The 13,001-nt window shown below is 46.8% G+C and overlaps 1 protein-coding gene and 1 pseudogene across 2 annotated transcripts in view; both read left to right on the top strand.

Moving 5' to 3' along the window:
* Window positions 1-3,463: 3,463 nt before the first annotated feature.
* LOC105740323 lies at window positions 3,464-3,766 on the top strand (annotated as a pseudogene).
* Window positions 3,767-7,164: 3,398 nt separating this feature from the next.
* Window positions 7,165-13,001, top strand: part of ZDHHC5 (zinc finger DHHC-type containing 5) — a 34,185-nt gene continuing 28,348 nt past the window's right edge. Inside the window, exons 1-2 of one of the 2 annotated variants that reach the window (XM_030810838.1) lie at window positions 7,165-7,513; window positions 11,651-12,814. In XM_030810838.1, coding sequence (XP_030666698.1) covers window positions 12,711-12,814 — 104 coding nt within the window. In that variant the 5' untranslated portion in view covers window positions 7,165-7,513; window positions 11,651-12,710. Of the gene's footprint in view, window positions 7,514-7,547; window positions 7,567-11,650; window positions 12,815-13,001 lie in introns of those variants that run through there. The other variant, XM_030810839.1, reaches the window with a different exon arrangement.

Here is a 13,001-nt window from a genome sequence, read left to right on the forward strand (position 1 = left end):
GAAGTTGGTATAATTTATTTTTTTTCCCCTAAGCGTTATAGAAACATCATTGGAATGATTTATTGCTAAAATGCTTGGAGGAGGGGAAAACCAAGAAACCTACCTGTGAGCCACGTGAGTTTTTTTTGGTTGTTGTTGTTTTTTGTAAGAGTCTCCCACTGTCACCTGGGCTGGAGTGCAGTGGCACGATCTTGGCTGACTGCAACCTCTGCCTCCCAGGTTCAAGCGATTCTCCTGCCTCAGCCTCCCAAGTAGCTGGGGTTACAGGTGCCTGCTACCACGCCCAGCTAATTTTTTGTATTTTTTTTTAGTAGAGACAGGGTTTCACTATGTTGGCCAGGCTGGTCTCAAACTCCTGACCTCGTGATCTGCCTGCCTCGGCCTCCCAAAATGCTCGGATTACAGGTGTGAGACACTGTGCCCGGCCGTGAGTTCTTATGATAGTTCCCCTTTCCTCAGCACTTAGGTAAATAGATGGTAAATCTGCTGTCAGTGCTGGATTTACTGTGGGGAGTTAGAGGCTGGTGAAATCTCGGAATGAGATTTCGTATCTAATCATTTTCCAGAGATAGCTCATTTTCCTTCCAGTACAGCTATCCTTCTTGTCTATTTGATTGGAACTAGGCCCTAAGTCAAAGTGTAACTTGAGCTTTCAGGTGGTAAGAAGCTGGGAAAGCCCATTCTTTTTGATCTCTTGCAAATGATTGTTTGGTGTCCCTGGTTTGCACTTGGATTACTTAAGTATCTGATGCCATTCATCCATTCCTTCTTTCCATAAATGTTTACTGAGGACCGACTGTTTGTCAGGAGCCATTCTAGATAGGGAACAAGATAGACAAAAGTTTTATGGAGCTTACATTATAGAATAAACAAATTTAAAAAGGCAAGTGCTATGCAGAGACTTAAATTTGGGGGATATGAGACAGAGTGGCTGGAGGCTACTTTCGATTGGGTGGTCAGGAAAGGCCCTCCCTGAGCATACATTTTGGGCTAAGACTTGAATGGCTCTGTGAAGTCTGGGGCAAAACCTTCCTGGTGAAAACAAACTGCAAAACCCTAATAAAGGAACAAGCTTGGTGAGTTTGGTGAAGAGAAAAGCCAGTGTGGTTAAAGCGTAGTGAACCAAGAGAGACTGTACAAGATGAGGCTGGAGGGGGCAGCAAAGACCAGATAATGTAGGGCTTTTGTAAACCAGGGTGAAGAATGGATTTTTTTGGCCGGGTGCGGTGGGTGGTGGCCATGCCTTTAACCCCAGCCACTCAGGAGGCTGAGAATCCCTTGAACCCGAGAGGTGGAGGTGCAGTAAGCCGAGATTGCATCACTGCATTCCAGTCTAGGTGACAGAAGGACACTCTGTCTCAAAAAAAAAAAAAGGATTTTTTATTTCTTTTTAAGAGATAGGGATCTCAGCTGGGCGTGGCGGCTGATGCCTGTAATCCCAGCACTTTGGGAGGCTAAGGTGGGTGGATCACTTGAGGTCAGGAGTTCGAGACCAGCCTCACCAACATGGTGAAACCCCATCTCTACTAAAAATACAAAAAAAAGTGTAGCCTAGCGTGGTGGCACATGCTCCCAGGTACTTGGGAGGTTGAGGCAGGAGAATTGCTTGAACCTGGGAGGTGGAGATTGCCGTGAGCCAAGATCACGCCACTGCACTCCAGCCTAGGCAATAAGAGCGAAACTCCGACTCAAAAAAAAAAAAAAAAAAAAGAGATGGGGGGAGGGGTCTTACTATGTTGCCCAAGCTGGCTTTGAACTTCTGGGCTTAAGTCATCCGCCCACCTTAGTCTCCTGAGTAGCTGGGACTACAGGCTCATGCCACAGCGCCTGGTTTAAGAATGGATTTTACTCTTAAGAGCAATGGGAACCAGGGGTGAGGGGTAGTTAAGTAGAGTATTATTTGATCTTCTTTTTTTCTTTTTTTTTTTCGTGTGTGTTTGTGGGACAGAGTTTCATTCTTGTTGCCCAGGCTGGAGTGCAACGGCGCAATCTGGCTCACTGCAACCTCCACCTTCCAGGTTTAAGTCTCCTGCCTCAGCCTCCCGAGTAGCTGGGATTACAGGCATGCGCCACCATGCCCAGCTAATTTTGTGTTTTTAGTATAGATGGGGTTTCTCCGTGTTGGTCAGGCTTGTCTCCAACTCCCAACTTCAGGTGATCCACCGGCCTTGGCCTCCCGAAGTGTGGGATTACAGGCATGAGCCAGCACGCCTGGCTGATCTCCTCCCTCCCTTCCCTCTTTCTTTCTTCCTTTCCTTTCCTTCTTCCTTTCTTTTCCTTTCCTCTTTCCTCTCTCTTTCCTGCTCTTTCTCTTTTTCTTCTCCTTCCTTCTCTTTCTTTTCATTCCTTCCCCTTCCTTCCTATTCCTTCCTTTCCTTTCCTTCCCTCACCTCCTCTCCTCTCTCCTCCCCTTCCCTCCCCTCTTCCTTCCCTCCTTCTGAGTTTTGCTATGTTGCCTAGGCTGGAGTGCTGTGGCATGACCTCGGTGCACTGCAACCTCTGCCTCCCAGGTTCAAGTTATTCTCCTGCCTCAGCCTCCTGAGTAGCTGAGTAGCATGCGCCACCATGCCTGGCGAATTTTTGTATTTTTAGTAGAGATGGGGTTTCGCCATGTTAGCCAGGCTGGTCTCGAACTCCCGACCTTAAGTGATCCATCCGCCTCGGCCTCCCAAAGTGCTGGGATTAGCCTGGCTGATTACTTTAAATTTTGAAAAGATCACTGCTTTGCGGAGAGTAGGTTATAGGGCAAGTGTAAAAGCAAGGACAATAATTAGGAGAGTTTTGTAAGGGCGCGAATGTGAGAACTGGTGGGGGATGAAATACTAGGGCAGCAGAGGTAGAGCTGGTGAGAGGATATTCTGAAGGCAGGACTTTGTAATGGAGTGGTGAGGAAAACGATGGAATCAAGGATGCATCCTGGATTTTTTTTAACAGGACACACTAGGTTAGACATGAGATTGGGGAAACTCAGGGAGTTGTCCCCCTGAGGGACAAGGGAAACTCGAGGTTTTTGGCAGTGTTAAATATGAGCTATTAATTGTCCATGGGAGGCGGAGGTTGCAGTGAGCTGAGATCGCGTCACTGCACTCCAGCCCGGGTGACAGAGCGAGACTCCATCCCCCAGCACCAAAAAAAAATGCAGGAGCAAAGGAGATAGGATCCACAGCACAAAGGGAAGAACTACCCTTTAACACATACAGAGACATTTCACAAGGACAGGAGGAAAGATAGCAGTATTTAAACACAAAGAGGTTGACCAGAAGCAGTGTCTCAGACCTGTAATCCCAGTAATTTGGGAGGTCAAGGCAGGTGGATCACTTGAGCTCAGCAGTTGGAGACTACCCTGGCCAACCTGGTGAAACCCTAAAAACATGAAAATTGGGAAATGCATGTTCTAGCTTTCTGTGTGCTTAGGTGCCCATGCTACTGAGGGTCTAAGTCCAGGCAGCCGAAGAGTGTGGTTAGCAAGATGAACAAAGATGCGCAGATGAGAGGAGCCATTAACCAAAAGTTGATAGAAACTGGAGAAAGAGAATGCTTCAAAGAGTTGCTGAGAGCTAAATTAATTGAATGTGGCCGGAAGGATCAGTTGAAGGCACACTGTAAACAGGTAATTAAAGAAAAAAGACTAGAACACATTACTGTTGATGACTTGGTGGCTGAAATCACTCCAAAAGGCAGAGCCCTGGTACTTGACAGTGTAAAGAAGGAGCTCCTACAAAGAATAAGAACATTCCTTGCTCAGCAGGCCAGCCTTGAAGATTGAACTAGATTGTGGTGTTCTATGGTTTTATTTATGAAAGTAAAACTTGCCATAAATTAGAAAACAGTTTCTCCAAATAAAATTTTTTTTGTATGATGGTATACAGTTTTCAGTAATGATGTACACATTGTATTGATTTTTTCCCTAAATGTGTTAATTTTAATAAATAGCTCATGAATTTAAAAAAAAAACACAAAAATTAGCTGGGTGAGGCGGCATGTGCCTGTAGTCCCAGCTACTTTGGAGGCTGAGGCAGGAGAATCACTTGAGCCTGGGAGATGGAGGTTGCAGTGATCCTAGATCACACCACTGTACTCCAGCCTGGGTGACAGGAGTGAAACCCTGTCTCAACAAAACAAACAAACAAACAAACATAAAGAGGTTGTTTGTTTGTTTGGTGCTGAAAGGCAGGGCATTCCTCTCTGATTGCTTCTAACCCCCAGGGCAGCATTTTGTTCTTGTTTGCATGTTTATTTACTAGTGAGTTGAACTAAAAATGACCCAGTGGTTTGCCGTCTATAGGCATAAGAAAATGCAACTGAAGACAATTTGAAAAAGTGTAGATAAGCTACGCTAGAAAAACTGTAAAGGGCCTGGTGCAGTGGCTCATGCCTGTAATCTCAGCACTTTGGGAGGCTGAGGTAGGAGGATCACTTGAGCCTAGGAGTTCGAGACCAGCCTGGGCAATATATAGTGAGACCTCATCTATACAAATCTTAAAAAATTAGCCAAGCATGGTGGCACACATCTGTAGTCCCAGCTACTCAGGAAGCTGAGGTGGGAGGATTGCTTGAGAATGGAAGGGGGAGGTTGTAGTCAGCTGAGATAGCTCCACTGCACTCCAGCTGGGTGACACAGCCAGACCCAGTCTCAAAAAAGAAAAACAAAAACCTATAGGGTATTAATTGATAAACATATTAATTTGAAGTTTGGGTGGTCTGGATATCCCACTGTTTTAGCCTAGATTTTACTCTGGATACTTTTCAGAAGTAGCTGGCACTTTAAACCTTATGTTCTATTAAACGTTCTTTCCAAGAAATACCTTGAGTGATCCCAAGGAAAACTGGACAAGTGGAATCTCTGTCTTTCAACTTTGGGATAGTGATTATACCTCTGTTAGTGCTCATCCACCTAACAAAGCTTGGCAATCCAAGCTAGTATCCCAGGGGAGTTTGGCTGGATGGTGGAAGACTGATTTTTTTTTTTCCATTAAACACTGTCTAGCCAAGAGACACCACTATTTACAAGTTCTTAGACAGCTGAAAGGAAAATAAAAATGCCTAATTTGTGAAGTGGAGGAAATCAGAAAGTCTAAAAATCCAAGAAAAATATTGCAACAGAAAAATGAAAGCCGACTTCATCTTAAAGAAACATGGCTCACAGGTAGAAAATGCCAATATCAGGCCGGGCACTGTGGCTCACGCCTGTAATCCCAGCACTTTGGGAGGCCAAGGTGGGAGGATCATTTGAGGTCAGGAGTTCCAGACCAGTGTGGCCAACATGGTGAAACCCCATCTCTACTAAAAATATAAATATTAGCTGGGTGTGGTGGCACATGCCTGTGATCCCAGCTACTCAGGAGGCTGAGGCATGAGAATCACTTGAACCCGGGAGGAGGAGGTTGCCATGAGCTGAGATGGCGCCACTGCACTCCAGCCTGGGTGAGTGTGAGACTCCCTCTCAAAAAGTAAAAAATAAAATACCAATATTGTATCTTCAATAATTTACCTTTCATATGGTCTAAAGAGGTTTTTGTTTTGTTTTGAGACAGAGTCTTGCTCTGTTGCCCAGGCTGGAGTGAAGTTGTGTGATCTCGGCTCACTGCAACCTCTGCCTCCCGGGTTGAAGCAATCCTCATGCCTCAGCCTCCCGAGTAGCTGGGATTACAGGCTCCCCCGACCATGCCCGACTAATTTTTGTATTTTTAGTAGAGAGGGAGTTTCACTATGTTGGCCAGGCTGGTCTCGGTAGTACCTGACCTCGTGATCCGCCTGCCTTGGCCTCCCAAAGTGCTGGGATTACAGGCGTGAACCACCACGACAGGCCAGGTCTAAAGAGTTTTAAAAATATAAAGTCGTTATAAACAACTCTCAAGTGTGTTGCAATAAATGCTGGATTGACGCTGTTAACAAGAATAAACTAGAACTGATAATATATGCCAGGTCAGAGAAGGAACTAGACTCCAGAAAACAGGAGAAGGTAGTTATCCTTTACCTTGCTGCCTAATGCTAAAGTGTCAGAACCACAGTAAAGCCAGCGACATTTGAGACCAAACCCGAGGACAGTCCTCAGGATTTTACAGGTGAGGGGCCTCGGCTTCAGGGAAATGGCTTGTGAAACACCTTTTCGAGGGGCCATTATGTAATAGCCAGAGTTGCTTTCCAAAAAAGAAATAGCCTCGAGCTGAATGGGGAGAGAATACGGGGCATTGCTATTGGTATTGGTTCACAGCTGTCTAGGGCTAATCAGGGCAAAGTGTACCACTATGACCTATGCAGAGTTAGCTCGCCAGGGACAGTAGCTATTCTAGAGAACCATTTACTTCTAGCTTTGTATTCTAGGATTGGGTAAGGTGAGGGATGCGGGCGCCCATCCCACGTGTGGCAGTGGGAAACTAATGGAATTAAGGGAGTTCATTTCCCGGCTCGCACTACGGGGGCGGGAGGGTGCTGCCACCGCCTCAGGTCGCGTGCTCCTTAGGCTTCCCTCTCACGGTTAGCGCTACGGCTCCAAGGCTGGCGCCTGCTCTTCTTCATCTCCCTCCCCGGCCCTTGGAAGGAGCCTCGCCCTACATTGGCTCTTCAAGTCCGGGCGTCCCCTTCATGTGGGAGACAGCCCAGAGCATTCCATCACCCTGGATTCTGCCCAGACCAGCGACCTCGCCGGACTGAAGATTTCTCCAGCAAGATTGTTTTAAATAAAGTTTTTGCCATCAAAAAAAAAAAAAAAAAAAAAGGAGGTGGGAAGGAGAAGAGGGAGGCCTAGTCACCAAATGGTTGGCCAATCTGACGCGAAGGGGCTGAAGCAGGAAGCGGCGAGAGTCGCCGGTAATTGGCTGCGCAGGAAGCCTGTCTGGACTGTACCACCTCAGTAGGAGAGGGGTTGCTGAATTCGAGAAGGTAGCTGCATGCTTTTGAGTACTTCTAGTACACACACATAATTCTTTTCTTATTTCCGAGAGTTTTTGCTTGGATTCAGTGGGAATACAACAGGACGCAAGAGAAGGGAAGACTCATCTGGCCATTTCCTCATTCCTGACTCCTGTGCATTAGTCCAATCCTTGTCTCTTAGTTGTCCCCGCAACCCCACGGCCTTACGTGCGCGCTCTCGTCTTCTCGCGTGCGTACGCCGCTGTGTTGCTACAGCCAATCAGGCCGCGAGGTCGCCGCGGTCGCCAGGGTTCGCGCGCACGCCCCAGATCGGAGTCGGGGTGGGGGCTATGGGTGAATGGGAGAGTGAGCGGGGGTGGGTGCGGCAGCGCGAGCCGCATGAATGAGACAAACGTGCGCCGCGCGAGACGTCGCGCGAGCCCGGACCAGGGAGCCAATGGGAACGCGGGAAGGGTTCGAGACCCGGCACTGAGGGCAACGGCCGCGCGCCGGCTCCGAGACGAGAGCCTGGCGGGAGCGCGCGGCAGCGGGGCGGGCGTGGAGCGTGCGGGGGCCGCGCGCTGCTTCTCTGAGGCAGGACGGCACCGCCGGGAGGCGGCGGTGACAACGACGGCGGTGGTGACGGGCACCGGGCTCGGGGGTGAGTGTGGAGGACACCGGTCCCTGCGGAACCGGAAGTGCCGGACCAGCGAGGTGGGAGGGGAGGGTGACCTCTAGGGAAGGGGGACCGACGACGGGGAGGGGGTTAAGGCCCCATGTCTTCTCCGGGCCGGGTCTTCCAACCGCGGCGGGACCCGTGGGCCCTGGAAACGGACGACGAGTGGAGGCCGGGGATCCACGACCGCCAGGGCTCGGAACGGGTTAGAGACGGCCACTCAGCTCGAGACCGCGGTCCCCGGTGCCTGGCGCCCAGCCGCCGCCCCTTCCGCCCCCGGCCCTGCGCCCTCGGGCTCTGCGGTCCCCGCAGCCCGCTCTCTCAACCTCGGTGGGCCTGGCCGCCGTGGATTCCTTCTTCTCAGTTTCAGCGGTCGTCAGCCCTGCTCCAACGGGTGATTCTCCTTGCCCCAGTCCCGTGGTGGGGACCGGGTGCTGTTTCCCTTTTACCGCTCTGCGGTTCGAGTCCATCGCTCCACTCTGCTGATACTTATTTTGGCTCATGCTTCGTCCTGTTACCTGTTCTGTCTCACCCGTCCGCTTCCTCCTCCTACCGCCACCAGCCGAGTGCTCCATGCTTTTAGTACTTTGTACTTTTTAAAGTGGAGCTCGAATGCGTTTGTCAATATTTTACCTATATAAATTTCTTTTTGGGGCAGGGAGGTGGAAAGTGTTTTACCCACTTGGCCAAATGAAACACTGAAATAAGAAGTAAGAAAGTTGCTAAAAGTTGTGAAGGCAGTTGTAGGATCACATATACGTTATACGCTAGACTATTTTTCTGCCTTGGATTCTTCACTTCCTGGTTAATGCCATCTTGACCAAGTTAATCTAACATTTGCATATCATCCTTTTATCTCAGTATCCCTTTGTCCTGGATCAAATATCTTCAGAATGCTCATTATCACCCATTGTATAAACTTAATGTTTACAAAATTATATTGCCATGTATTTTGCTACCTCGGTATATAATGATAACACCCACATTAAACTTCTTGGCTACCCACATTAAACTTCTTGGCTCTTTCTCCCATACCTTGACATGTGAATTATTCCATGGTACCTCCATTACTGTGTATTTAGATTTACTCTATTGTACTGTTACACCACTTATTTCAACAAAAAATAGTTGTGTTGTCCTTGGTACTGCTGGTATCCACCAATTTAAGGAAATACCTGTATTAAACCTTATTAAAGCCTTCAGACCACATATCCTGTATTGTTTGTTTTACATATATATATTTCCATTTCATAGTTTACTCTGTGCCTCAATATGGCATACATATTACTTTTTTTCTTATTTTTGAGACAGAGTCTGGCTCTGTCGCCCAGGCTGGAGTGCAGTGGCTGCAGTCTTGGCTCACTGCAACCTCCACCTCCCGGGTTCAAGCGGTTCTCATGTCTCAGCCTCCCTAGTAGCTGGGATTTCAGGCACGCCCCATCACGCCCTGCTCATTTGTTTGTATTTTTAGTAGAGGCAGGGTTTTGGTATGTTGGCCAGGCTGGTCTCGAACTCCTGACCTCAAATGATCCGCCCGCCTCGGCCTCCCAAAGTGCTGGGATTACAGGCGTGAGCCCCCGCGCCCGGCTGGCATACATATTCTTGTATACTTTTTTGATACTAGTATGGATTCGAACTGTTGACTCTGATGAACCACACTCACCCTCGTGGTTTCATCCTACTATCTGCAGCACATCCTTCTGCGAAGAATTGGTTCATCTTTATTTATACCCAATGAATTCTTAGGTTTTATGATTTCCCTTCTATTGTGTGGCCCCCAAGCATCTCAGATGCTGATCTCTTTTGTATTCCCAGTATTATACTCCCAAAATTGCATGGCCTTTCATGACTCTCTATTACTATGTCAATATTAGTCCATGTGACTTTTTTCCTGTGGAAAATATATGAAATAATATATAGTATCTAAATGATATTCTACTCTAGATAAAATTTAAGTAGTATAATTTTCCATCTTTTCTAGTCTTTGGGATTTTGAGGGAAAAGTTTGCTTTAATAGTACATATTGTCTGGGCAGGGTGTCTCACACCTGTAATCCCAGCACTTTGGGTGACCTGGAGGTCAGGAGTTCGAGACCGGCCTGGGCAACATGATGAAACCCCGTCTCTACTAAAAATACAAAATTAGCTGGGCGTGGTGGTGCCTTCCTGTAATCCCAGCTGCTCGGGAGGCTGAGGCAGGAGAATTGCTTGAATCCAGGAGGCGGAGGTTGCAGTGAGCTGAGATCACACCATGCACTTCAGCCTGGGTGACAGAGGGAAACTCTGTTTCAAAAAAAGAGTACATATTGTCTACAAATCAAGAATTTGCTTTTGTTAACAAAGTTACTGAGGCCTACATTCCAAATGTTAGGCCTCAATTCCTGTAGCAAACTGAGAGTTAAATAATCATTAAATCAGGGACTAGAGAGGATTTATGTTTTCTAGGACTATAACAGTTTCTTAGAGTCTTTGGGCGCTCACTGTATTCTAATACTGCTGTTTGGCCCTCTGAAACCCTAATTTTATTTATTTATTTTTTTTCTGAGGTGGAGTCTCGCTTTCTTGCCCAGGCTGGAGTGCAGTGGCGCGATCTCCGCTCACTGCAAGCTCCGCCTCCTGGGTTCACGCCATTCTCCTGCCTCAGCCTCCCGAGTAGCTGGGACTACAGGCACCCGCCACCACGCCCAGCTAATTTTTTGTATTTTTAGTAGAGACCGGGTTTCACTGTGTTAGCCAGGATGGTCTTGATCTCTTGACCTCGTGATCCACCTGCCTCGGCCTCCCAAAGTGCTGGGATTACAGGCTTGAGCCACCGCGCCCGGCCAGAAACCCTAATTTTAAAGAGAGAAATGAATCATAAGGGAAGGCACTTTTGCCTTCCATGCCATAAGTGAGAGAGGAAGTGGTAAATTATAGGGCACATTTATATTTTGTTATCTGAATCTTCTGATTTTCTTTTTTTTCTTTTTTTTTTTTTTTTTTTTTGAGACAGAGTCTTGCTCTGTTGCCTAGGCTGGAGTGCAGTGGCTCACTGCAACCTCTGCCTCCTGGGTTCAAGTGATTCTCCTGCCTCAGCCTCCTGAGTAGCTGGGACTACAGGTGCCCGCCCAGCTGATTTTTGTATTTTTAGTAGAGAAGGGAATAAAACTGCTTTCTTTTAAAATTCTAACTTAAAATTTTTTGCTTGCAGATTCTAAGTTATCATCTCTGGGCAGGTAGTGGATGAAAAGGTAGAAAGGGTTTGTGTCACCAGAGGGGCATGTGACCTCTTGAGTTCTGAACCTGAGGTGATTCAGTGGACTGTCCTCGGGCATTCTGTAGCCTTCAATTTTAAAGAGTGGGATAAGGGACTGCGTCACCAGATAATGTGAGTAAAATGCTTTTAGATCACCAGATGAAAAGCATCTTATAAAATCCCAAGGTGCTGGTGTTAGTTTGTTACTGTCTTTAACAGAAATAATTGTTACTTTTAATCATATTGGGGCAGGTGGGGCTCAGTTACCTTAGGCCAATATGGGAATAATAAACTGTTGAATTGGGAAAAAAGGACCAACCCTATGCTTATTCAGTTTCTCAGAGGGCATCATGCCTTTCTCTGCAAGAACATTTCTTACCCAGTGTTCTAATGGGTGGTTCCAGAAGACCAAAAATTCAGCTTCTGCCTCTTTGGGATTGTAACTAAAAAGCATAGAGGAGCAAGAGAAACACAGAGAAAGAAAATGAAACTTGCTTTCCTAATTTTGAGGTTAATTTTTCTTGTCCAAAGAGAAATCTTTGTTCTAGGACTGCCCTTCACTGCTGTGCCCTTGTTTGTGATTTTGATATTCTTGGTATTTGTTACACCATCTGTGTCCGGTGAGATGGCCCCTTACGAGAGCTAGTCCTTCGATGTCCTTTGGCCAGGTGAAGCCATGTTCTCCTTCCAATCTGAACAGAGCAAAGGATTCTCAATCAGTTTTCCTCTCAATTTAGAGTCCTTTCTTACCCACATACATGTAAGTGAAATGGAAAACAGTCTTTCTTTCAGAAAGTACTTTTTAACAGCAGCCTGTGGAATTTTAGCCTTGGTGTCTAAGAAATACCCCGAAAGAATTCTCTGATAAAGATACTTGTTTTTCTCCAGGTGAGACACATTAACCGGTTGAACTCTGCATCTGGAAAGCTGAAGACTGAAGAAAGAAGAGACATTGACTAGTCTGGAAACAGGGACATCTTTGGAACTTCGTTTTCATCCACAGTAAACTTTTGAAGTGTCATCAAGTGGAATTGATTTCTTCATCTTATTCTGCCTATTGGGAAGAACATGGCTTCAAGGATTTTAAGTTTCCCTTTAGTTTTACATGAACTCTGTAGGAAACAGAGCCCTTAAAGGGCTTGGGAGTAACAAGAAGAGATTGAAGACAGACAAGCTTGCCCTGTTTTCCTTGCCCCTTCAAAGAAAAGGATTTACAGCTCAAACTTACAACAGCTGTTGTCCAGCTTTAGCCATCAAGAGAGAAATAAACCACCATTGCCAGACTACAAGCCCTGGTGAAGTCAGGCTGTGGGAGTGGTGGCATTGAGAAGACTACCTAAAAGAGACAAAGACTGCAGTAAACACAGCTCCTCCTTAAAGTTGGAAGGGGCCTCAGGTTCCTTCTTGGATTGAAATAGAAACACAGGGCACACCTCTTCTAGGTGCAGCTCACATTTTATGGAACTGTAGTCGTGGAGGTACTATAGTATCTCCTCAGAAGAATTTTTCTTTGCCCAAAGTTTTTTTTGCCATACCCTGATATTCTCTCCTTCTTTTGAAGACCTGCCTCCATCCATGAGCTGTATCTTGACCTGTCTGACTCTCCATGTTTTCCGCCTGCAACCATTTGCATGTGTACAGCCTACTGTTTGTCTCCAGTTTTTAAACTGTACAAGTTGTGTTTCTTAATCTTCCCTTCTGCCTTGTTCTGGGGAGGTGGTTATTCATCATTTGGAATCACCTTTCCCCCTCCCATGTGCTTTCCTTCATTTGAGATCTTTTGACCTTTGGCTTTGTTTGGGAGGGGGAAGGGTGATAACGTTTTCTGTTTCCCTGGTTTTCTTTTGTACTCCTCTCTGTTGCTTCCCTCCTCCCATTTTCTTGTCTGTTCTGCCGCTGTGTGGGCCTGGGCTATGCGGCAGGGCAGATTTCCCATCAGAGCTCCAACATGCCCGCAGAGTCTGGAAAGAGATTCAAACCCAGCAAGTATGTCCCGGTCTCTGCAGCCGCCATCTTCCTAGTGGGAGCTACGACACTCTTCTTTGCCTTTACGTGAGTTTTCTCCCAGCAGGGGTGTTTGGGTGGGTGGATACTCCATGGGAAGTGAGGAGATATGCTTTCTCTTGAGTTTTGCAAAGCCAAGTGGCTGAGAGGCCTCAGTGTCTGGTACAGGTAAATCCAAATCCCAGAGACATGTAAGAAAAATGAGAAAAAGCCTGTCCTTTCAGTCTTGTTACCA

This window comes from Nomascus leucogenys, chromosome 4 (assembly GCF_006542625.1).
Source record: "Nomascus leucogenys isolate Asia chromosome 4, Asia_NLE_v1, whole genome shotgun sequence".
NCBI lineage: Eukaryota > Metazoa > Chordata > Mammalia > Primates > Hylobatidae > Nomascus > Nomascus leucogenys.